Here is a 26,754-nt window from a genome sequence, read left to right on the forward strand (position 1 = left end):
TTCTCACAGATGTACCAAAGGCAGGGTGACCAGATGCCATGACCACAGAAGAGGACCAGGCACCCCAAAATGTAGGGCATCCCAGAAAAATGTAGGACATGACAAAATAAAAGCTAAAATCACGCATATATTGATTGCATGTGGTTAATTTAAACACTATAATACTTCTTAATAAATTTGAAACTATATTACATATAGTGGGCATTTGGTGGGCCACTGTGAGATACAGGAAGCTGGACTAGATGGGTCTATGGCCTGATCCGGCGGGGCTGTTCTTATGTTCTTACAGGTAATTAATGAATTACAAGAAGGCTCTGTGCTGCCTGCAAGGGCCTGCTCACAGGGAAGATATTTAAGTCCTTTTGCAGGCCACCCGGCTAACAAAAAAGACATCTGGTCACCCTGATCCAGGGCTGTCCAAAGTTTTTGGCAGGAGGGCCACATCATTTCTCTGACACTGTGTCGGGGGGCCAGGGAAAAAGAATTAATTTATATTTAAAATTTGAATAAATTTGCATAAGTTTACATAAATGAATATATTAAAGATGAATTTATATGAATGAATGAAGGTCTTGCAATAGTTCAAGGTCTATAAAAGGCCTTGCGCAAAGCAAGGCTGGCCTTTCCTTTGCTGCCGCTACTGCATCACAGATGTGAAACAACAAGCAGTGGAGGGAGCCCTCATCCCACAGCTGAAGCGAGAGGTCAAACAGTTGCCCTCATGCTGAGAGCAGTTGCGTCGGGCCAGTGCGGGCTCCAACAAATCTCCGGAGGACCAGAGGCTCATTGGAGACTGGGGAATCCTTGAGGGCCGCATTGGGAGTCCTCGAGGGCCGCAAGTGGCCCCAGGGCCGGGGTTTGAGCACCCCTGCCCTGATCAAAGGACACATGCAGCCTGGGGCAGTACTGAGGCTCAGACTGGCTCCCACTCAGATCTGCCCATCTTCTCCAGCTCTGAAAATGCCAGCCCTCCATGGGTACATAGGGCTTTCTGGGCAAGCTCTCTCTCTCCTATCCATTTCCTTCGACTGTGGTTGAAGTACTTGCTGATTTTGTGTGTGTGTGAGTGTGTGTGTGTGTCGGTGCCATTCTGTCCCCTTGCGAGCTGACGCAGACAGGAGCCAGGCTGGGCTTGGGTGCGATTTCTGGTTCCGCGCAGTTTTTACACTGGGAGGCGGGCACGGGCCGCGGCCACCCTGTGATGTCAGCCTCCAGCCTGACCAGGGGCTGCCGAGCCGGGGAGGGAGGGAGGGACGGCGGGCGAGCGGGCAGCCTCTCCCCACCTAAGCCCGCCCCCCGGCTCTCCATTGGGCCGTGACGTAAATGTCGGCAGCAGCCTCCTCCCACTCCGCCTGGTTATGCAATCCCAGCGCAGGCATCTACTGTACCACACACGGGGCGGGGGGAGCGAGCGTGTGTGGTGGGGGGAGGAGAGGCGAGGCGAGGCGAGGGGGAGGGGGTCCAATTCAAGCCTGGTCCTGCCCCGGCCGCCTCCCTCCTTGCAGCCTCCATTGGCTGCTCCCGGGAAGCGGCGCGCGGTGATTGGGGCCGCCCGGCCGCCAGTCAGCGCCCAGGCTGGCATGGGGACTGCGCGTTGTGAGCAGCGTACAGTATTGACCTACTAACACACATCTCTCCGGCGGCAGCGGCGGCGGCGCTCTCGCACCCGGGCTGCTCGGCTGCGCTCCCGGCTCGCACACGCTCCCGCCCCAGCGCGGCACCCGGCGGCTGCGGGCAGGAGGAGGAGGCGGGCAGCGGGCAAGGACTCTTCGGACAGCGGCTTCAGCAGCCGCCCGCCCAAGCCTTCTGCTTCGGAAGGACGGCCAGCTGATGCCACCGGCGGCTGATGCGCCCTGCCCCGCGGCACCCCAGCGCACTGCCAAGGTACAGACCCTCAAAGGGGGGGAATGCCCATCCCGGTGCCTCCCTTGCGGTGGGCTCTTGTCTCCTTGTCCCTTCATGATGTGTCTTCTCATAGCCTGATCTGAACATGTGCTGGCCAAGACGCCCTTCCATCCATGCCGCCACCCACCCACCCACCCGCGGAGTAACTTTCTCGTCCCCTTGGCAGGCACAGCAGCGCTGCTGGGCTTCGCCACCTTAAGGCGGGCGCTTTGATTGCAGCGCCCCTCGGAAGGGCTGCGAGTGGAGGCTGCCCCCGGCGCTTGCCGGCTGCCTGGCGGCTCTCCGTTGTTGCATAATATCATGTCTCCCCCTCGGAGGAAGGGAAGGTGAGGCTGCGTTTGGCACCGATCCCCCCCCCCCCATTGGGCAGCGAGAGGCTCTCCCGTCCTTTTGGGTAAGGGGGTAAAGGCGTCGAAGAAGGCATTTTTTTAGGGTTCTTTGTGGCATGGGGGGTTGATTAGTGATGGTGAGGAAGGGCTTCGGGAAAATGTTTGCTGGCAGAAATGAATGCAGACCTTGGAGTTCTCTGAAACGCTCGCAGGCAAACATACATCCATCCCCACCGCTCCTGAGTGTACAAACAGCCAGAGGGGAGGGGGGGGACGATCTTTCCTCTATTGCATAATCCGTCCACTGTGAGTTCTTGGCGAGCGTGATCTCTTGGTGCAGCGTCAGGAATGAGAGGTTCCTATCGATTCTGACAGCCCAATCCTATGCATGCCTACTCAGAAGTAAGTCCCATTAGAGTCACTGGGGCTTACTCCCAGGAAAGTGTGGATAGGGTTGCAGCCTTGGAGCCCCAGCCTAGGCATGTCTACTCAGAAGTAAGTCCCATTAGAGTCAATGGGGCTTACTCCCAGGAAAGTGTGGGTAGGATTGGGCTATCCATCTCTGCCCCCCAAAATGTGCTGACAGTGCCAGTGATGGATGGATTGGGCAGGAGCCGCTGCGCGCAAATGTCCTTTTCTGATTCCTGACGTGACGTTCCCGGATCGCACTTGGCAGCTGCTATAAAAAGCAATACACGTAACAATCGCCTCCTTCTCCCCGATCGGTGCGTGCTCGGCTGTCGCGGGCTTATATTGGTCGAAGTCACGATTTTGCTCCCCCTTCTCGGTAACCGCGGTGTTCCAGCACTTGAGTTTCCTGATCGTTCCTGGAAATGTGGCATTATGTAACCACAGAGGCTGCTGGCAGCGTCGGGCGAAGAAGCCAATGACGCGATTGGGTGCCATCTCGTCACAAAGAGACGGGAGCCGGGGGGGGGGGTGTGTGGAAGAAAAAATGCCCCCCTCCACAAGTGGCTCTTCTTCGTCACTTGGCCCCCTCCAAGTCGATCGTGCCCGTGGAAACGGGGAGGGGGCCCGGGCTGGCTGAATGTGTGCCATTTCCATGAGCGTGCCAACTGCGCACGCCTATATTTAGCTCTGTCGCTCCCCCACTGGAGCGATAGTGGCTTTCGGTGGGGCTATTTCTGGTCCTTTCTGCGGGGCTATGCACAGCGGCGTCCAAGGGCGTTCGCTGGCGTTGTGAGCCCCAGCACGTAGTGATAAGGCGGGTATTTTTAGGAAGGCATCTCGCTCAGGCATCAAGCGTGGGTTGGGGGGCGGGGGTGTTGCCTTTCGCGTAAGGCGTTTCCCCCCTCCCTCTCTGCAAGAAAGAAAGGGGGGAAAGGACCCCAGATTCCCCGCATCTCATCTCCCCGGGAGCGGAGCAGTCCGGCTGAAGGGGAGTGAATGGCTGGGGTGCGTGTGTGCAGGTTTCTGTGTCACGATCTTCGCAAGACACACACGCCCCGATCTAGGTCAGTATTACGTTTCCCGACGGCCAGAAGTCGGGCGCCTGATCAGGACGGCCCGTCGTGCTCCTCGCTCCGCTTTCGCCCCCTGCCCTGCCCATTGTTTTTTCCCTGCTTTCGCGGCAATTCAACCCATCTAGGCGTGGGGGGTGGGTCGGGCATGCACTTGATCCGGAGCCACCTCAGCAGTGTGGCTGGAAGGCTGCGAGATCCCCCTACAGCTGTTTATCTTCTGGGCTCCTGGTGGCCTTTGGCTGGTTGATTGATCGATTGGTTGCTGGGCTGGCTGGCGGGCTGGCATGCAGAGCTCCTCCCGACTGAGGGTCGCACTTGGCCCCCTGGGAATCCGCCTGGCGGAAGGGAGCCCCGAGGGAAGGAGCAGCGAGCGCCCTCCGTTCCGTGGCTGCTGCTGTGACTGGGAGCGGAGCGGAGCGCGCTGCGGGGGGCTGGCTGGCGCGGCGCCTGGCATTCCTTTGTTCTGGGGAAGGGGCGCGAGGGGAGGGCGGGGGCGAGGCTGGCTGGCTGGAGCGGGCAGGCGAGAGCCAGCGAGGAGGAGCGGAGAAGGCGGGCGGGCGGGCAGGAGAAGAGTTGTTTGTCCTGACGGGAGCGAGAGCAGAACAGGCTGGCCGGAGGGAGGGATGCGTCTCCAGTCACGTAGTGTGTGTACTCGCTGCAGGGAGGCGGGGAGGGCGCCTCGCTCGCTCGCTCGCTCCCTGGGTCGAGCCAGGCGGGCAGCTCTCAGGGGACCCTGCCCGCCCTCCTCCTTGCTCCTTGGCAGCCTGGAGCGCTGCCCTGGCTGGCGAGGAAGAGGACTGCTCTTCCACGTCCCTGCCCGGCGCCTGCCTGCCTTCACTGGCCCAGGAGGCGAGCCCGGGGGCACACCCCGGAGAACGTACAGGCACCCCAGTCCCCCGGACTGTGCACCCCACATAAGGACCATCTACTCCTCCTCCTATCCTCCTCCCAACCCTTTCCTCCAAGGTCTCAGAGGGCTGGAATCCAGGGAGCAAGCCCTATTGAACTCCAAGTAGACATGCATAGGCTTGGGCTGTCTTATCCTTGAACCTTGTTACCAGGTTGCGTTTGTGCCTCTGGGACTCAAGGGTGGTCAGATCCCACCCAGGCGGAGGGGATGCCATGGGGTCAACTGTCAACATCAGTGTGGCTACCACTGTAATTTCCAGGCCAGGCATATGTCAGAGATTTTGCCCCCCTCCCACCCCAGGAGTTATAAACTCTTGGTAGTTCACTGGTGTTAGATGCTGCAGGGGAAAACAGGCATTACTGACAAAAAGCACAGTTCTCTGCACATTTACTGAGGGGTAAGCCCCCAAATCCAGAGAGACATCAGAAGCAGCCTTTGATCGAGTCAGACCATTGATCAGGGTGACCAGATGCCATAACCTCCAAAGAGGACAGGGCACCCCAAAATGTAGGACATCCAAGAAAAATGTAGGACATGACAAAATAAAAGCTAAAAACACTCATATAGTTCCATGTGGTTTATTTAAGCACTATATTATTATTAAATTTAAAACTATATTACATTAACTTATTACATACACTTTATTAATTACAAGAAGGTTATGTGCTGCTTGCAGGGGCCACTCACATTAAAAAGGAGGGCATTTAATTTCTTTTCCAGAACAAAAGGCTAAACACAAGGACCTGTCCTGGAAAAAGAGGACATCTGATCACCCTGCCATTGGTCCATCTAGCTCAGAGACAGACCAATGGGCTGATGCCAGCTGGGGTAACAGACCAGGGTCTTTCCCAACCTTACTTGGAGATGCCAGGAATCTGTTTCCATGCAAAGCAGAACCACTGAGCTATTGCACCTCTGTATATAACTTCAGCCTGAGGGCAGCTGTTACCTATGGTAGCGATCGCTATGTCCCAAGAGTATTTCCAATGTCTTGCGGAAAATGTTTCTCAGTCAACCATAACTAATGACACCCAGAGCTATTTCTCAGGTATTATTATCCCTTGTAACACCAAAATAGTTATTGCTATATAAGTGAATGCAAAAAACAATTCAGTAGCAGTTTGCATAGCTAATCAAAAAATGTTGACACCACTAAGAAAGTTCAGTTTTTAAATCCTTTTATGTTTTTCTTCTGACATATGACCCCCTTCCCCCCCAAAAAATCTTCCACTCTGACTTCCCTGATCTTGTAGGAATTCCTGGCTTACAAAACTTTGCAATTGATGTTTCTGAGCTAAGCCCACTGAAAGCGAGTAGGCAGCTTCAACTGTGCCAATCCAAAGGCTGCAATTCTGAGTCAGGCACCCAAATAATGACATTGAAGCAAATGTTGATGTGTTTCTATTTTAAAACATACCTTTGAGTTGAGCTATTTTTTTCCCTTATACTTTGGAAATCATGAGAGCTAAAACCTCCTGTTCCCAGTGTCCTATGAAGACACATTCACACACTGAGAATTTTTTTTTAATGTCCATGTTAATTTCACAAATACAACTTCACATACTTTGTTGATGTGAAAGACACCTCCAAGTGTGTTTGCAAACATATATACCATACAAATATGCTCATCAAGGAGCTGGGAAAGCCAGGTTTGCTGATTCGTAAGGTTTCAGTGGGTTTTTAGAAAAGCAGTATCAAGACTGCTTTGAATGGAGGTGTCCAGGCAAGAACTGTGGAGAAGGCACTTCTTCCCTAGCACCATATTAGCTAGGAATAGTCACCTGACAGTCTTTCACTCCTGTTTATTGTTGTGTTTGGATTTTATTTAGTAAACTGATTAAGGGCACAATCCTAACTAATTTTCCAGCACCGAGGGAAGGACAGTGCAGCTCCAAGGTAAGGGAACAAACATTCCCTTAACTTGAGGAGACCTCCGTGACTGCCACCCAACTGCAGGATGCAGCAAACCCCCCCCCCCTTGGCACAGCTATGTCAGTGCTGGGAAGTTGGTTAGGATTTGGGTCTCTCTCTCTCTCTTTTTTTTTTTTTTAGTAAACTGCCTGAAAATGTTTTATACTAAAGGGTAGGATATAGATTTTTTTTAAGTAAATAAAAACATGTAGGTGTTTTTTTTATTGTCTGAAATTTATAGAGGATCTTGGTCATACTACTCTTCTCATGTCTGTTTCTCTGCCTGGACAAATTCTGCCACATTCTGAACTTTTCGTGCATTGTTCTGAATTAGAACTGCCCATAGTAAAAGCTGTCTCCCTGTGTAGCCAAAAATACTACCCTTGCCTGTTCAGAATTGCATGTCCAGGAGCCCTAAATTTAAATTTTAACCCCTTACATTGCCATGATTTCACCCATTTCCCAATGCTGACAGCCTAGCTCTATAAACCTAACTGCTGGGAACAACTTTAAATGTTCTCCTCATTTCTACATCTTTGTACCATAATGAAAAACTTGCAAATAAAAAACTGGCAATTGAAAAACTGGCCATTTATTTTTCCCCAGAACTCATCACAAGGTAGCAAAAACACACCAGAATCTCACCCTTCTGCCTGCCCTAGACTTTGGGAAACATTAATTAGTTGAATTCAGGGCCTAGGAGAGGGGGCTAAAGAGCTGAATTGGTAACATTTCTGTGAACATAGAAGAACTCTATCAGGGAAATCAGAGTTCTGTCAGAGTTCTTATCCAACTCACAGCACAATCTTCTGCATGTTTACTCAGAAGTAAGTCTTGTTGATTTCAGTGGGATTTACTCCCAGATAAGTGTGTATAGGGTTGCAGCCTTTGAGAAAAAAAAAACTCAAAACCCTACAGATTGCTCCATGAGCACTCCCTAGAAAATGCATACAAATATCCATTTTGATTGGCAATTACTTCCCAGTCATCTTGTACCTGCCAAAGTGATAGTTGCATGGTCTTCACATATGACAGCACACACTGTTGTATATGGTTTTCTCTCCCTACACCAGTGTATATCCCTGAGGCAAGTGCCATGTGTGAAGCAGCTATAAGGACAGTTTCTTTTTCTCTCACATGTGAAAAAAAATCCCTAATGACTTATTACCTCTTATTACAATCTGACATGTTTGCAGTGTTGGTGGTGTGAAATAACTGATTAATCAGATAACTGGTTAAATGTCTGTACTTACCCTAGTGACTGGGTCAACTGAATCATTTTAATACATTACATACAAAAGGGTGAGAACCAGTAGAGACAGGTGGAAAAAAATGGTGGGAGTGGTTAGATGGGGTGAATCCACCTATAACGTATCTGTGATGTATCTGTGTTCTAGTTAAACAGTTGATGTAAAGTGACTGTAGTTGAAAATGTAAAATGTGATTTCTTTCCTTTGTATTATAACTGTTACCCTGCACATGCCTGATCTTGTCTGATCTCGGAAGCTAAGCAGGGTCAGGCCTGGTTAGTACTTGGATGGGAGACCACTTGGGAATACCGGGTGCTGTAGGCCATAGTCTTTCGAGACTGAAGGTTGCCAACCATTATTTATTGTAGTATGAAACTTTTAAAATAAAAATCTATATCCCCCCCCAAAAAAATCTATATTTCCCAGGCTGGTCCTCACCCCATTCTGCTCTCAACCTCCCCAGAACCACCCCTACTGCCAACCTATGTGCTTCAGCAGAGGACAGGAGGGTTCTGTGGGCTGGTGGCATCTATGTACAGCTTCTGGCCAATTGCATTGGTGTGACCAGCCTGCAGAACAACAGTGACTATTGTGCCATCCTTACAGGAGATCATTATAGTGGCAGATTGCGAGATCCACCACCCTGATAGGATCAGGCCATTAGTTAAATAGTCTTAATTTTGTTTTTCTCCCATAATAATTCATTCAAGAGAAAACCGATAATGAACAAGCATCAGTATTGTTAAGTTGCTTTTGTCTGTTTTATTCAGAGGTATCAAAGATTAGCTAGGAACTTGGCATCTTATCGCAGATTCTAAGCATATGGGATGCTTTAGGCACTCCTGAATTCCTTTTCTCTGAGCCTAGAAGCAGTTTATTGCTCCTTTTTCATACATACAGCAATATTGTCTATGAAAAATGCTGGCTGTTAGTTGCTGTTGCTTAGTTCTCTGGATCTACTTATTACTGGCAATGTTCTTGAGAAGAGTTGAAGATCAAAATATCTCTGGATCAAGTTGTCAGTTCTGGAAGGCATTCCTGCCTTGAACTCTATTATATATGAGTCTTATACCCAGGCATCTGTCCCATCTCAATCTCAACTACACTTCTACTCTGTCCCTTTGGTTCAGCTTCTTTCATAAATGTATGTGTTGTTTTTTTCCCCCCTGAGCAAGGCTTACAGATCTTGGCTTCATAGTTTAAATAAAATGATCAGGAAACACTGTCATTTCTGCATTATGCACAGGGCCTCGCAATGTGTACTGCACTTTCACAAACATCAGGTTTGTGGGTGAATGCGCGTACCAAACTAAGGCTGAGAAAATAAAACAATAATGATAATATATATACCTTTTTAATGAATAATGATTTGCCCAAGTCTGCAGTGAGTTTATGACTAGGAGGAAAACAATTCTGATTTCAGATTTAAAAGCAATTCTCCATCCCTTTGTCTATGTGGCTTTAGAAGTCAGATCCTTTGTACTTCCAGATACTTATATATGAAGGTGCCCAGTGGGGATATCTTTGTTTGGTCATTACTGGATTAATACTTCTTACAGCAGTTCTTCTTTCCTTTCTGTTTTTAATGACCATCTACAATGTTCTTTATTCTCCAAGTGACCATTGACTAATTTTCTTGCTCCCTGTGTTTAGGACTTGACTCTACAGTTTCAGTTTTCTGCTGGCTGGAATTTATTTATTTAAGGGAAATGGCTTGAAAGTGGTTAAAAAGCTTACAGCTGCCCCATGAACAATGTGAGTTTACTTAGGCTTCTTGAAGTTTATCTTCCCCTGTGAAGGAAAACAGTGTCACACTATGTGTGGGTATAGTACATCAATCACTGATGGGCCTTTTATCTTGAAACAAAAGATATGCCTTTAGCTTATTTGAAACTGGGCTTGATTTTGCTAAAAGTTGTGCAAACTCCCATTTATGTAACAATGTTCTTTTTCCAGTTGGCTGCCTTGTTACATTATCTTTCTGATCTGCAGTTGTTATAACTTCACTGTGATGCAATAGCCTGAACAATAAAATGCTTTGTTTTAGGGTTATTGCACATTGTTAAGCAACATATCTGACCCATCAGCTTAACAGAAGTATCTTCTAGATGACCTTGCTATAGTTGTTTCAGGGTGGGTTTTTTTTTTGGGGGGGGGGGGAGATAAACAAAACCTGCAAATCCTCAGACAACTTTAAATTATTTAAAATCAATACTATGTTCACATTAAACCTCAGATGACATAAACATTTCCATTGGAAAACTTGAGCTTTAATTAACACTGGTAACAAGTTGGAACTTTCAAACGCAAGAAACGGAACCAGTGAGAGCACATTTAGCTTTTGTTCAAAGTGCTGTCAAAACGCATTGCAGAACACCTGCAGAGTATGTGCATTCTAAAAACTATCATAATTTGTTAGCACTACTACCGTCCTACAGTAGTATTTGTCTCACTTTGTTTTGCTAAACTGCACTTGTGGTGTTCTTCACCCAAATTTGCCTTGCAATAATACTTGGCATGGATATTATGTAAGAGACATTTGCTCTAGAAAAGGGTACTTTTCACAATTCTTCTCTGTTGGGAGTGGATTATGTTATGAAATACAGTGACAATGATCCACTGGCAGGGGAAAAAAGTGTGAAAGAAATTATATTGGCTGAAATGATATCTGAACTTCAAATTCTGCCCTCGTGTTTTTTGTAAAATGATAACGCATGCATAGATATAGTTTGGAAATTTAGTAATTAAAAAAAGCAAACAAACTTGAACTAATTCTTGCTTAAGAAAATGTTTGGGTTTTTTTCAGTCTCTAGTTCAAGCTCTGTAGGAATTATAACTTGGGGGAGACTTGGAAACATCTGTGGTATAGACAAATATTCATTTTTGTTCCACTATGGTCTATGAATACTGTAAACTGGTTTTGCAGGTTTGGGTAGGACTTTATGTTAAAGCATAGGAAAGTTGAAGCAAACCCCCAAAGCATGGCTAATAGTGCTATACTTGGCATGCATACTATTTTGTGTGCGTAGTGTGTGGGCCTAGATATGTAAGCAGTCATGAAGTACTTCAGGCAGACAACAAAAGAGTACAAAGCTCTTGGAGGGAGTGAAATTGACTAAGCTAGGTGCTGCTTGCATTCACAGGAATGCTCACCCCACCCCGGCCGTTATATTCCCACAGTTATTATCAAACTACATTATGGTTAGTGATGAAAAAGAAGAATTTGGAAATTTATCCTGTATATAGGGTAAGCAAATATAGGTGGCTTTCTTTAGTTGAATAACGTTCTTGAGTAGCCGATACAGATTTAAGTCTTGTAACACAAGACAAAAATATGTTTATTTGTTCTTAAATATGAGATTTCAACTTACTGTTTTCAAAACCTTATGACATATTTTTAGGTTATGTGACATTAGTAATTAATTAATTAAATAAATAAATAAATAAATTAGTGTCACAAGGTTGCCAGCTCTCCTGGACTCACAGCCAAGTGGAGGTGTGAGCTGTCAGTCTGATTAATCTGATTTCAGTTCTACATCAGGTGGACTTCACCCACAATCACCAGCTTTGACAACTCCATTGTGCACTTTCCAGATGTCAGCCCATTGGATTACCCAAAAAGCAGAAGTGTCAGGCATATTTCTGAATAGCTAGTGACCAAAATGGATTTTTAGGTATTTTTAGGTAACAAAAAAACAAGGAAAAAATGTATCACATGCTGCAAGTTCTGCTTAATCTAATGCAGTTAGGATCACTTCTTATGAGTACAGGGATTTCTCACAGGTAAATCCTCTTGCAATACAAAGACTTAGTTAATTCAAGATTATTACAATTTTTTCTGTTTACATAAATGCAAACATGTTGAAGGAAGAGAGCAAGTCTTCAGCTTTGTAAATAGTGTCACTGAACTCAATATGGCCATTTGAGTGTACACCAATTAACAGTTGAAGCAGTCTACCAGGTGTAGCTTTGACATAAGCACAGTGGAAATTGACTGGAACTATGAGGTCAATGGGTGATAGACTGCACTAAGCTTGACCTTTGACTAGATGGAAATACACTAAGATTAATCTAGCAGTGAGTCATCCAAACAGAAACATTATTTAAGGATCAGCTTTAAAATTCCATTATCCTTTCTTTGGCTTTCTCTTAAGGGAAAGCACAACAAAAAAAAGCTTTCTAGAAGTGTCTGAATTATTTTATATAGGTGTTTTTGTTGCAAAAGAATTATAAACATATAATTAAAAGTAAAAGTAAAATAAACAGGAAAGTAAAATAAACAGAAAAATAAAATATGAAAATATACCACTATTTTAAGTGAGTGCTGACCAAGAGGTTGTCTCATTAAATTCTGTGAAACACCAGTCTAAGTGTTGTAAGAGTGGTCTTTTAAGAACTGATAAGCAGGTTTAAGAACTGCAATAACCACTGCTAAGCTTAACATCAATGCATTAAGGTTTCTTTTCTTTCAGCTCCCTTATATGCATATAAATAAATTTGTTTATATTCATTAAATAAATTTCCCAGAACACTTTATATTAATGAATATAATTTTTCAGATTCAAATACAGTAGAACCTCTTTAAGTTGACCACCCAAGGGACTGGAGGAATTGGTCAACATAGGGAGGCGGTCAACATACGGAAAAAAGGCTCCAGAAAATTAGGTCAACTTAAGGAGGTGGTCATTATAGAGAAGTGGTCAACTTTGGAGGTTCTACTGTATTGCATACTCATTTAGGAAATGAATTAGAACATTAAACTAGATTTTGCATGTCCACTGAAATAAAGGTCAAATGAGGACCTACTAACCTCAGATGTGACCCATTTAATCACTAGCTATTTCTGGCGCATGTGTAAATGGTGTTTAAAAGTTGAACATGTAACTTGTATACTTTTAACATTTGGAATTATAGTCATACTTTAATTAGTTAATTTGTAAGTATTAAAAAGACAGTAACCGTAACCCACAATGATTAAATTACATCAGTGTCCAACTCTAACAGTTGGTAATAGAGGAGAATGATAGAATTGCAGTTTGTTTATGGCTTAACTCCATAAACTTCGCCATACGGCGTTGGCACAACACGGGAAGCAGCAGTTACCGGTTATAAGTCTTCGCTCGATTGGTGTAGAGCGTGACGCCAGGGGCTGCTTCCGACGGTGGGAGAGATCATTGCATCTCATTGGGCAGCTACCGCCCACCTTAAGCTGGGCAGTCCCCAACCAGTAAGGTGTTGCCTTGCCACGGTCCATTAACCTCACGGGGTGCGTGGGGTTTAGGGTGAAAACCGATAAGCGGATCGACAACTCTGCACCATGCAATAAAAAACTGAAAACTCCTGCCCTAAAGCTGGGCACCTGGAACGTAAGGACAATGACACCTGGCTTCTCTGATGACCTGCAAGAAATAGACGCAAAACAGCTGTCATCGACATGGAGCTGAGCAGACTGCAGATGGACATCGTCGCCCTTCAAGAGACTAGGCTGCCAGATTCTGGATCTGTCAAGGAGAGAAATTTCTCATTTTTCTGGAAGGGAAAACCACCAAATGAAACCAGGGAACATGGTGTTGGCTTTGCGGTCAGAAATACCCTGCTGAAATCCATCATCCCACCTACTGTGGGAAGTGAAAGAATTTTGTCCCTGCAGCTCCAGTCATCAGCAGGACCTGTCACTCTCATCAGTGCTTATGCACCGACTCTGTCGTCTCCAGCAGAAGCCAAAGACAAATTCTATGATGACCTGGCCACCACTATCAAGAAGATCCCCGTAAAAGAGCCATTGTTCATCCTTGGCGATTTCAATGCTAGAGTTGGTGCTGATAACAGTTCGTGGCCCACTTGCTTAGGTCAGTTCGGCACTGGGAGGATGAACGAAAATGGCCAACGCCTGCTAGAGTTTTGCTGTCTGCACGGTCTCTGTGTCAGCAAAACATTCTTCAACACGAAGCCCCAACATAGAGTCTCCTGGAGACACCCAAGATCAAAGCACTGGCACCAGCTTAACCTGATTCTCACCAGACGCTCCAGCCTTCCCAGCATCAAGATCACGCGCAGCTATCAGGGTGCTGCTTGCGACACCGACCATTCCCTGGTGTGCAGCAGAGTGAAACTGCAAACAAAGCAACTGTACCACACGAAAACGGAAGGAAGACCTCGCACTGATACCAGCAAGACCCGGGATCAGAGAAAAGTGGAGGAATTTGCACGAGCGCTTGAGGAATCTCTTCCAGGCCCGGTCGATGCAAACGCATCCAACAGATGGGAACATTTCAAGAATGCCGTTTACAACAACGCCTTGTCCATATTTGGCAAGAAGACCAACAAGACGGCAGATTGGTTTGAAGCCCACTCTGAGGAGTTGACACCAGTCATTGAGGAAAAGAGGAGAGCTCAAGCAGCATACAAGGCCTGTCCCAGTGAGCACAACCTGCAGGTCCTCCGAGCTGCTCGAAGCAAAGTCCAGCAGACTGCCAGGAGATGTGCTAACGACTACTGGCTCCAGCTCTGTTCCGAGATACAGATAGCAGCTGACACGGGCAACATCAAGGGGATGTATGATGGTATCAAGCAGGCCCTAGGTCCAACACAGAAGAAAATTGCCCCTCTGAAGTCTGCCACAGGCGAGGTCATCCAGGATTGGGCGCAGCAGATGGAACGCTGGGTGCAGCACTACTCTGAGCTATATTCCAGAGAAAATGTAGTCACCAAAGAAGCGCTGAACAACATTGAGTGCCTGCCTGTGCTGGAGGAGCTTGACAGTGAACCAACCCTAGAAGAACTTCACGTGGCCCTGGACTCCCTTGCCTTTGGCAAGGCACCTGGAAAAGACAGCATCCCTGCTGAAGTCCTAAAGTGCTGCAAAGAGATCATCGTCACTGAGCTGCATGAAATCCTCTGTCTCTGCTGGAGAGAAGGTGGAATACCTCAAGACATGAGGGATGCAAACATCATCACACTGTACAAGAACAAAGGCGACAGGGGTGACTGCAATAACTACCGTGGCATCTCTCTCCTTAGCATTGTAGGAAAGTTGTTTGCCCGAGTTGCACTAAAGAGGCTCCAGGTACTTGCAGAGAGCGTTTATCCAGAATCACAGTGCGGATTCCGAGCCAACAGGTCCACCACTAATATGGTATTCTCCCTTAGACAACTGCAGGAGAAATGCAGGGAACGACAGCCACTCTTTCTAGCCTTCATAGATCTCACGAAGGCCTTCGACCTGGTCAGCAGGGATGGCCTCTTCAAGATTCTCCCCAAGATTGGATGTCCACCCAGGCTCCTCAGCATCATCAGATCCTTCCATAAGGACATGAAGGGCACTGTTGTCTTCGATGGCTCCACATCAGACCCTTTTGACATCCGAAGCGGCGTGAAGCAGGGCTGTGTTCTTGCGCCAACCTTGTTTGGGATTTTCTTCGCTGTTCTGCTGAAGCAGGCCTTTGGAACTGCAACAGAAGGCATCTATCTCCAGACCAGATCAGACGGAAAGCTCTTCAACCTCTCCAGACTGAGAGCAAAGTCCAAAGTCCGGCTGAAATGTCTGCGTGACTTCCTCTTTGCCGACGATGCAGCTGTCACTACCCACTCTGCTAAAGATCTCCAGCAACTCATGGATCGTTTTAGCAAGGCCTGCCAAGATTTTGGACTGACAATCAGCCTGAAGAAAACACAGGTCATGGTTCAGGATGTGGACTCACCTCCCTGCATTACAATCTCTGAGCATGAACTGGAGGTTGTCCATGACTTTGTGTACCTTGGCTCAACAATCTCTGACACTTTTTCTCTCGATACCGAGCTAAACAAACGCATCGGTAAAGCAGCTACCACGTTTTCCAGACTCACAAAGAGAGTCTGGTCCAACAAGAAGCTGACGGAACATACCAAGATCCAGGTCTACAGAGCTTGCGTCCTGAGTACACTTCTGTACTGCAGCGAGTCATGGACTCTTCGCTCACAACAGGAGAGGAAACTGAACGCTTTCCACATGCGCTGCCTCCGATGCATGCTCGGCATCACCTGGCAGGACAAAGTTCCTAACAACACAGTCCTGGAATGTGCTGGAATCCCTAGCATGTATGCACTGCTGAAACAGAGACGCCTGCGTTGGCTCTGTCATGTTGTGAGAATGGATGATGGCCGGATCCCAAAGGATCTCCTCTATGGAGAACTCGTGCAAGGAAAGCGCCCTACAGGTAGACCACAGCTGCGATACAAGGACATCTGCAAGAGGGATCTGAAGGCCTTAGGAGTGGACCTCAACAGGTGGGAAATCCTGGCCTCTGAGCGGCCCGCTTGGAGGCAGGCTGTGCAGCATGGCCTTTCCCAGTTTGAAGAGACACTTTGCCAACAGTCTGAGGCAAAGAGGCAAAGAAGGAAGGCCCATAGCCAGGGAGACAGACCAGGGACAGTCTGCACTTGCTCCCGGTGTGGAAGGGATTGTCACTCCCGGATTGGCCTTTTCAGCCACACTAGACGATGTTCCAAAACCACCTTTCAGAGCGCGATACCATAGTCTTTCGAGACTGAAGGTTGCCAACAACATTATGGCTTAGTAGTTCATTTGTACTTATGATTGTGTCTCCTGTCACTGTGATCTTCTTATATTCACATTAAAAGTATATCTCCCAAGTTTTAAGTTTGTCATAAATATACATAATTTACAGCCCAATCCAATTGTTTATTGGGACATTGTGTGGAGGCATTTCTGCATGGCTGCAAATGGAGTATTCTGTCAGCCATTTCCTGAGCACTTCTGCTGATGGACCTTGTCACACCAGGCAGAGAAGTTAAGACAGTGGTAGTGGTGGAGTCTGTGTGTGTGAAATGGGCAGGGAGGGGGAGGAAAGGAGTGAGGAGGCTGCAGGAGGGGCTGGAACAGGTGGTGATGGCACCCGCTGAATCCTATCCCCACTTTTGCAAGCCTCACCACCCCCTTTGTCATCTCAGACTTGCGTCAGTTACAGAGCTGGCGCAGGTATGAGGATTCCCACTGCGGAGTGGTAGGCTTATGGAAGGGTAAGAAGATATAATTTCCTTTACCCCTCTGAAGCCTCCCATTTCCTCCCCCCCCCCCCGCTGGATACAGCGTGCCTGTTTCCACCATGGCTGCAAATGTATTTACAGTAAGCCCACTCAGTACTGTACTTAGTACTCTATACTGTGTGGTCTTACCTTGAGAAGCTGGCTAGCAAAGCTTGCTGGGGATAGAATAAAATGGGGAATGTCGGGAATGCTGGGAATGGATGCTGACTCCCTCTATGGACATATGACTTGGCATGTTTGTATCTGGAGTACTCTTAAGTCAGGGAGCTTCTGTAATCTTTACACACACACACACACACACACACACACACACACACACACACACACACACACAGAGAGGATAGAGCTTGCCTTGTTAAATGCTGTTAATGTCTCTGTTCCAGTTTCTTTTGCCAGCCTCATGGGACATCCATATTAGGCATGAGAAATCTCTCCCTTACCCACATGTATGCTGTGCTTCCAATCTCACCTCTGAAGTGTTATACTCTGCTTTCTTTTTAAATCTGCAAAATGGGAATGGAAATACTCCTGTTTCCAGAACACAGAAAGTGAAGAAATTGCTACCTATTATCTATCACTTTTGTAGCTGTTTTATTTAGCAGAATTCTTTAGAATCCGTATTGCGTTTTTCATTTTAATGGCCCAGTGATGAAAGATGTAGTTCTTTCTGCTAGGCAACTAGGGTTGATTTACCAAAGCCAAACTTGGGATTTGGCTTGGTTTGGTGCCAATATTCAAAAGGGTTGGCAATATTAATATCAGTTCAGTCATCCAATATGTTTCATGCCCTGAAGATAATACTATTTGCTTTAAAAAACTAAACAACATACACAATACAGTGACAGGAACTACAGTGTAGTTGATCACAATGCATTCTTTGGTAGCAGTTCTGCCAAATGAAGGGGTGACCATCAACTTAGTATAAAATTAAGATAATTAAGCAGACATGTATAAATAACCAGTCTCTAAAACATGGCTAAGTACCTTGAAGAAAGTGAACACCACTGCTAAAAATCACTTAAGTATTTTGAGATTCACATATTCATGGGAACCACTTGTGATACTCTAACCCTCAGAATTACTCTAAGTAACAGACTTTCAGTGCAATCCTATGCATATCTACTCAGAAGTAAGCCCCACTGAATTAAGTGAGACTGCCTTCCAGGTAAGTATGTATAGGACTGCGGACTTAGAGAGAACAAACTAAAGCCAAACATTATCTTGTAACTCCTCCCTCTTTTAAGCATGTAATGCAACAAGCATGAGTTCAATTCTACAAGGTGGAACTGTTGTTACTAATGCATACGCATTTGTGCTTAATTATAATAATTCATGTGCTCCTTTGATGTTAATTGGAACATTAATAAAAACATTTGTGTTAAATACTTTGCCCCATAAATGAAAATTCCATGTGCCTTGCAAGAATTGTTGAAGGTTGCAAGACCAGTCTGCTGATAGTATATATTGGAAACATGTTTAGTACCCAGATATTTGTAGATCAGTCTAGGTCACTGGTTCCCAAACTGGTAGGTCGCAACCCACCAGGGGAACTGGAAGCAGGGCATTCTCCCTTAAGGGGAGTGGCCCTGCTCCAATGCTGCTGCCCCTCTCCCTGCCCACACAAACAGCTACCTGGTTCTCAACTCCCCTGTGTGAGTTTGAGAACCACTGGTCTAGGTCTTTGGCAGTCATGCTTCGTATGTGATTTCAGTATGAGTTTCATAGAATAATCGAGTGCTGCTTACAACTTAGTGGGAAAATATAACAGATGCAAGGCTGGCCTGGCTCTATAATTCAGCCTTCAGTGAGAGAAGGAAGGATTATAAAGTGACCAACATTCAATGCTAGGGCGATGATATTGGTAATTTACACTAGTGTAGTATTTATGCTGCAGGGTTGGAAGTGTAGCAGAATTCAGCCCATTTGCTCTCCTAGTGAACTAGAAGGCGAATGACACAAGGCAGAAGTCAGTGCTGCCTGTAAGCAAATTCTGGGTAGATGACTCTCAGCTCCTCCCCAGCTATAGAACCAGCCGGCTGCAAAAAAGCCCTCAAGGCACCTGAGGAGCCCCTACTTCATTCCATGTGTATGCTTTCTCTTTCACGCATCTATACTTGAGTTTCCTGCTTGTTATAGCAGGATAAACATATGAAGCTAGTCTGCAAATCATGTTGCAGTCCCCTACACCAGACAGGTTGCTATGAAGGCAAAACAACAACATGTACGGTATCTGGCTCCCTAAGGCCAACTGCAGCACCATGGAGCCTCTTCGTGCCAGCCCCAGCACCTATTTTTTGCATCTTTCCCTTCTACTCAGGACCTAGCAAAATCAGACATTCAGAGGCTTCAAAAAATGGCCCTGTCCAGTTTCAGCCACCACTAAGTATTTGCAATCCTAAAAATAGGACGTTCTAGTGCAGCCACCAGACAGGATTGTAACATAAAGCTAATAGAGTTATATAATGATTGCTACACATTGCTGAACTTATATTCAATGCTGTAAACACCTTTAATAATACTTTTTAAAACCCCAGATTTCTTAAGCATGACTAATGTATCCAGTGTTGGCTTTTATAAGGAAATAATAAAGTAATTGTAAAATAAATCATAAGGGGAAATTTGAAATATAGTTACCGTTCATTAGTTTATACGTAAACACTCTTTTCCAGCAAAATTATAAAATCAACATAAAATAGCTTGCTTTTATTTATTTATTTTTTTAAAGCTGTTATCAAATGGAATTTAATTTATCTGACTTGAGTTGACCCGCACAGCAGGGTGGCTTACATCCACTAGCATAGGGGAATTTTGTTTTTTGTGTTTGGGATAACTGCTACCTTAGATAAAACAAACAAGGCAGACAAAGAAATAAGGCTATTGTTGTGTTGCAGAGTTTGGTGGATTTACCAAAAGCATGGCACTGCAGAACAGTAACCTTTTCAAAGGACACAATCTGAGAAGCAAAACCACTTCAATTATGTGGCTAATGTAAATATTAGACTTGTTATCAGGAAATTAATCCACTTCTGACCTCAAGAATACTTTTCACATTGAAAGAGGAAGTGACACTACATGAGTTCATCTTCCATTTCCTTCATTTACATTACCCTTTTTAAAGATGTCAGATAATAAAAAGGAGCCTCTGTCTTTAATAAAACATGCAGCCTACATCCTAAAGCTACTCTTTTCTGAAGCTGTGTGGAAAAAGGGTTCCTGTATCACCCTAATGTAGTGCTTATGGGATTGTGTACCCCTTCTAAATTACTAGGTATTCTACATACTCATCTCTTCAACCTAGTAACCTGTGCATGCCTATTTGGCAAACTGTATGTGCCACGAGGGCTTGCAGTACAGTATTTTAAAAAAGAACCATTTATTAGGGGAGTGAAATGATTTTTCATAGATAATAAGGTCAAATGCTACATTATATGCTAATACTCTGGTTTAGATAATACTGTATATGCAGTGTGTAGTTTTAGGTTGTCATTCTGCAATACACCTGCTATGAGTGGAGCAAAGTATCAGGTAGCTTCTATTAAGAAGGCAATGTAGCCTCTATCACTGCATCTCAGCAAGCCCATTTCTCTAAGAAAAAGTCTTTCCACCCCTTAGGTTAGGACACCTAACAGCTCACCATTATCTGGCCTTCATTTGCAGATCAGCTCCTCCTTCCACTGGGATAATTATCCTGGCTTTGATCTTCATTTCCATTTTAATTTCAACAGTTTTATAGGTATGAAAAACCTAAACTGCAATCTAACAACTAATATGGTAATGTGGAAATTATCCCAGTACATGTTATTAGATAATGTATTTCATAGATTACTTAACAATCTTGTCTGTTACACAAAATGAAACATAGTTAAAATATGTTGTATTTATATCCCTTAGGTGTTCCTTGCACCACTGATTTATGCTTCATATATTCTGTTATGTATTGCGTTAGGGCGCAATCCTAACCCCTTCTGTTAGTGCTTTCCAGCTCTGGGATAGCGGTTCCAATGGGACATTTGCTGCATTCTGCAGTTCGGTGTCACTCACTGAGGCCTCCTCAAAGTAAGGGAATGTTTGTTCCCTTACCTCAGAGCTGCATTGCCCTTATGTCAGTGCTGGAAAGCACTGACATAAGGGGTTAGGATTGTGCCCTTAGTTGGTGAAAACAAGAGCAGAGGAATGAACTGAAAGGGAAGCTTTTAAAGTTAACTTGTTACCTGGGCTGGGCCACAAGGAGGCTGCATGGTGCACAATTAAAGGGGGGGATAGGGTACACCCACCACCCATCTGCCCACCATCCTCTTCATCTATGGAGTTGTATACCCTGTGTGCAAAGGTGGTATTTAGCGAGATTCAGGCAGTGCGAGAGCAGGCACCACCACTGTGGGTTACTAAAAGTTTAAGTATCGTGTGGCCATATTACCAGGGGTGGTTGTTCTATGAATAGTGTATTAATCTGAATCTGAGAATTCAAGTTTCAAGTCAATGGTAGCCACAAGCTCAATGAGATATTTGACAAATGGCTCTCTGTTAACTTCTGGTTCAACCAACCAGCCAAAAAAACCCTCTCCTTTGAAACCCTCTCATTTGATTTGAAAATAAAATCATTATTGTAAGATACATATAAGGATGTGTAGTGAAATAATGACTTTAAATTATTTCAAATGCTAAAAATCTGTTGAAGCATTTGCTCTGACTTCACATCTACAAGGCCATTGTAACATCTTTGCAATTCCAACAGGATTTCATGGGTTTTTTTTTATGATGCTGGTGTGAGAAATTGACAGATGCTTTCCTCAGAATATCTTTGCTGATGTAGCAAGTTCTTGAATTTTCCATAAAAATATTCTGTAAATGATGAACAATATATAACTTTAGAATGATCTCTTATGGATCTGTGTAGCTGTCAATTACACAGGCCAACACACATTTTGCTTCCTTAAATGTTACACCAATTCCTGGGTATATTTGGGGTGCTGATTCCAAAAATGGCATCCGTTTTGCCCTATCACGTCTAGTTTTGGAGATACAGCACAATTTCATTAGTGAATGGTTCAAGCAGCTTCCTCATGAGGAAGCTGCTTGAACCATTCACTAATGAAACTTTGCCATATCTCCAAAACTAGATGTGATAGGGCAAAACGGATGCCATTTTTGGAATCAGCATCTCAAATTCATATCAAACCACCATACATTTTGGGAAAAACTTTTCTGACCCTCAGTTTTGTAGGCCTGTGTTATTGCAACATACAACAATACAAAACATATTTTTAAAATGTCAGCTTAGACAATACAGGAATGCCCCAGTATCTACGGGGGTTCCGTTCTGGAACCCTCCCACAGTTGACTGAAACCGCAGATACCAGCAAATGCCCACCACCCTCCGGAGGCAAGGGAAATTCTGCTCCCCTCACCTTCAGAGGGTCCTCTGAGCCTAGCAGAGGCCACACTCATCCTTCCCCTAATAAGGCATTAAAAACCACTTCTGGTTTTATGAAAAAAATGAAAGTGACTTTTTCATTCTAGAGCTGAGCCTGGTAGAGACTTCAGAGGGGCATGTGCCGGGGGGGGGGAACGCGTGGGGGGGGGAAATCAAAGACCTGAACTGCAGATTAATGAATCCGCGGATACAGGATCCATGAATATGGGGGCTTCCCTGTATTATTATTCTATTGATCCATAACAGCTGCACCAGGGACCTCTCTGGATAACCAAGATGTTAGTTCAAAACCATTCTGGAGGGTACTTTTAGTACTCATGAAGAGAATAAATAAGTCATGTTCCATGGAGATGGACTATGCCAGGATAAAAGGACTAGCATTAAAGCAGACTCAGTGACAATCTCCTTGTCAGTCACTCTTCAGATGAATGTCACTCTCTGGTCAGTGTTCTAAGACTAAACTGTAGAAATACACTTCACAATCATTCTGAAGGCAACAGCCCAAGTAGACAGATTGTGAATGGAAAAACTGCCACCACTCTGTAAGAATTACAGCCCAATCCTATCCCCTGCTAGTCCGTAGTGTGCAGCACTGTTGACAGAGTGCACATTGCATGCTGTGATGGTGGGGTGACCAGATGGCCTGGGAGAGGCAAATGAAAGTATTTTATACTTGCCTCTCTGTAGGCCACCTGACATCAATGGGTTTCCTTGGATTTACGTCAGCTCTTTTGCTGGCATACGTCCAAGGAGAGTCAAGGGGCAGGTTCAGGCCAGAAAAGGGGAATAAGATCCATCACACACTGTTGCTGCCAAGATTCATCCCCTCATACCTCTGAACTACTCTGGTTCCTCCCCCAAACAGACCATGACTCGCCCCTGCTGCCACCTTACCTGCTTCAGTGCAGCTTGGGTGGGCCATTGTTGAGAATGCAGAGCCTCTGACCATTTGTGCTGGCAGCTCCGGAGCACCCAAAGGCCTTTTGCATCTTTTGTGCCACTGTAACTGGATTTATGGCAACAGATAGTAAGATCTGCTGCCGTAGGCCCAGGATAGGATTAGGGCCTCAATCAAATGCTTTTTACAGGGTGTGTCCACTTAAACAACATGTGTGTGCACATATACATGCGTGTATGTATGCGTGTACGTGCATGCACACAAAACAGGCACAATAAATCATGCCCCCTTTTTAATGTCCCAATATATTGCTTACTTGAGCCAACCTACTCAGAGTTAAACAAAGACACTTTGAAGTCGTTCCTTCGAATTCAGTCTGCAACTCCAGCAACAGCCAGAGCAAACTATAGCTCAAGAGTCACCCGAACAACAAAAATCCCACTGGTCATTTGCAACTCCAGGGTTCTCCTTCCTTCTGTAACTTGGAGAGCCATACACCAAGGTTACACAGGTACCAAGCTTAATATGGTGCTAAGCATACCTTAATTTATGAACCTTATTAAAGTACTATATTAAAATATGCCTAGTGAAGTAGGTCAGTGATTTATGACTTTGCGCCTTCTTTCCTTAGGCTGTGGTATTAAAATGACAAAAAATGTGAAAAATCAATAACTGAATAATTCTTGTTGTTTGTGTGCCACAGGTTATTTAGAAGATTGCCAGTGATTCTATTCAGAAGCAGATTCAATGGAGACAGCTTGATGCATCAACTATGAAACAAACGGAAGACTGCTTATGGATTTAAAATTATTTTATTTACCCATTTGTTATGGTTCAAGTAGTCGTGGAAGATTAACTTGTTCCGTTACTATTTGCACACCTACTAAAAATTGCTTCTGATGCAGCTGAGAAAAATGCAGTCCATTAAATCAGAACAGACACCTGCTGATACAGGCAGCAATGTGGACAAAATTATGGTACTCAATTCTACATTAACAGATGACTTGGCTTCCACTGAAGACATGCTACTCAATGAAGGAAGTATTGGAAAAAACAAGTCTTCAGCATGCCGGAGAAAGCGAGAATTCATTCCTGATGAAAAGAAAGACGCGATGTATTGGGAAAAACGACGGAAAAATAATGAAGCAGCCAAAAGGTCTCGTGAAAAGCGGCGACTGAATGATCTTGTCTTAGAGAACAAACTAATTGCACTGGGAGAAGAAAATGCCACTTTGAAAGCCGAGTTACTTTCACTGAAACTAAAGTTTGGTTTAATTAGCTCTTCAGTATATGCCCAAGAGGTTCAGAAGCTCAATAATTCAACGACTCTGTATTTTCAGGAGTATCAGAATGCCAAATCAACTATTAACTCTTTCATTGATGAACATGAACCAACTATAGGCAGTAGTTGTATATCTGTCATTAAGCACTCGCCACAAAGCTCTTTATCTGATGTTTCTGAAGTGTCATCAGTAGATCATACTCAAGCAAGCCCTGTACAGAGTAACTGCAGAAATCCAGAAAGTAAGTTTCAACTAATTAAGCAGGAGCCTATGGAATTGGAAAATTATACACGAGATACAAGAGATGAAAGAGGCTCCTATACAACATCCATGTATCCAAACTACATGGGAAGCAATTTTAATGGGTACTCACATTCCCCCCCTCTGCTGCAGGTTAATAGATCATCCAGTAACTCTCCAAGAACTTCAGAGGCTGATGATGGTGTTGTAGGAAAGTCATCAGATGGAGAAGATGAGCAGCAGGTCCCAAAAGGTCCAATCCACTCCCCTGTTGAGCTTAAAAATACTCATGCCACTGTCAAGGTTCCAGAGGTGAGCTCTTCGGCACTGCCTCATAAACTTAGAATTAAGGCCAAAGCCATGCAAATCAAAGTGGAAACTTTGGATAATGAATACGATACTACCCAGAAACTGTCATCACCAATTGACATGTCATCAAAAGGACACTTTGAGCTTGAAAAGCACAATGCACAAAATTTGGTACACACTTCTCATACTCCTTTCTCGGTTCAAGTGACTAATATCCAAGACTGGTCTCTGAAGCCAGAACACTGGCACCAGCAAAAAGAACTAACTGAAAAAGTTCACAGTGGCTGCAAAACTGGAGTGGCTGATATTAAAAACAATTCCTACAACGTATCTGAAACAGAGAACTTGTATTTGAAGCAGGGCATAGCAAATTTGTCTGCAGAGGTTGCTTCACTTAAAAGACTTATAACTACACAACACATCTCTGCTTCAGACTCTGGCTAAATTACTACTGAATAAAGGCTTTATTGTTTGAAAGGATGTCATTTGCAGTAGATTAATATGTTTTGTATTATGCAGAATTTTCACTGGACCTGTGATGTCATTTCACTGTAATGTTCACATAATGTCTGATGGATGGTGTCTTTTTTGTGCACAAATGATTATGAAGACTAGATTGTCATGATCACTATGCCTTGTGTATAGTTGAGTAGCCTGTGCAAAGGCTGTATATAGTGAACATTATTTTTCTGTTGTTCTGTTACTATAAAGTGTGAAAGTTACCAGTTTCAATAAACAATTGGTGACAAACACAGAACTAGTCCATCCATTTCTATTAACCTGTAAATACTGGCCATCATTCAAGAACGGTCTTCATTCTTTTAGTTACAAGGGAAAGGAGACTTTTTTTTGGCCCAAAGAATCCTGCCCCCCACCCCCCAATGCATGGCAAGTTGCTTTTGAAACTTGGGGGAGTTTTAAGGACTGTTTTAACTGAAGCATTGGATGGAGATCAAGTCATGAGACAAAAGCCAGGCCATTCAGAAATCCTTGGGACTACCAAAATAATCTTTTGAGATTGTGACCACTGCTCTTCTTAAGGTGAGCAGCCACACAGCTCAGAGCTCAGCTGCTCAGAGTTTCGGCAATGAGGTGTGCCATCATCACTGAACAGAGGTTCCATCCTGCTTCTACACAGCAGCTGGGATTCTTATAGGGAACAGTGATTGCAGCCACAGAGTTTTCCAATAGTTTGTTAAAGTATATTATTGGGATAAGAGAATAGTTAATTTTTTATAACAGAAATTTTAACTTTAGAGCAATTGATGTCGCACAGATGTGAGGAAAATGTGAAACCATCCTTTTTCTTTATGAATTTGATAAAGAAAATACTGTAGAGATAGTGAAAGGCTATGCCATTAAATTGGAGGGATTAAGACCTATTATACCCAAGGGAGTGATGTGGTCACCATTGACTAATCAGTTTTTGACTTCTCCAGCCTAGCAGCTGTGGTTCCTGGCTTTAGGATTAGAGATGTCCATGTAGTATAGGATGATGTGAGCCTCAAACTTACAGCCTCCAGGATGGAAGCATATACAGTGGGCTTTCATTTTTCCTGTAAGGGATTAGTTTTAAAAGATATTCATCATCAACAAATAAATAAATGTAATTTGAATTTATTGCTTGAAATAGGCATATGAGCCAACAAGCACACTGAGAAAATTTTTCTGCAGTCTCCAATGGCTTTTAGTAGCTTGCTGAAACAGACATTAAGCATCATTTTGCTCTTTCTGTTATATATGAACACAGCAGTTC

At 44.7% G+C, this 26,754-nt stretch overlaps 1 protein-coding gene and 1 pseudogene across 2 annotated transcripts; both read left to right on the forward strand.

Moving 5' to 3' along the window:
- Positions 1 to 1,508: 1,508 nt before the first annotated feature.
- On the forward strand, positions 1,509 to 25,755 carry NFIL3 (nuclear factor, interleukin 3 regulated). 2 transcript variants are annotated; one of them, XM_066615272.1, is made up of 2 exons: positions 1,509 to 1,884; positions 23,870 to 25,755. In XM_066615272.1, exon 2 carries the CDS (start codon positions 24,066 to 24,068, stop codon positions 25,440 to 25,442), a length of 1,377 nt encoding a protein of 458 aa, XP_066471369.1. In that variant the 5' UTR covers positions 1,509 to 1,884; positions 23,870 to 24,065; the 3' UTR covers positions 25,443 to 25,755. The 2 variants fall into 2 exon arrangements, with proteins under 2 accessions (XP_066471369.1, XP_066471370.1); XM_066615273.1 differs by lacking the exon at positions 1,509 to 1,884 and adding an exon at positions 3,585 to 3,709.
- LOC136642494 (5S ribosomal RNA) lies at positions 7,997 to 8,113 on the forward strand (annotated as a pseudogene).
- Positions 25,756 to 26,754: the final 999 nt, after the last annotated feature.

The sequence above is a fragment of the Tiliqua scincoides genome, chromosome 2, assembly GCF_035046505.1.
Source record: "Tiliqua scincoides isolate rTilSci1 chromosome 2, rTilSci1.hap2, whole genome shotgun sequence".
Lineage (NCBI taxonomy): Eukaryota > Metazoa > Chordata > Lepidosauria > Squamata > Scincidae > Tiliqua > Tiliqua scincoides.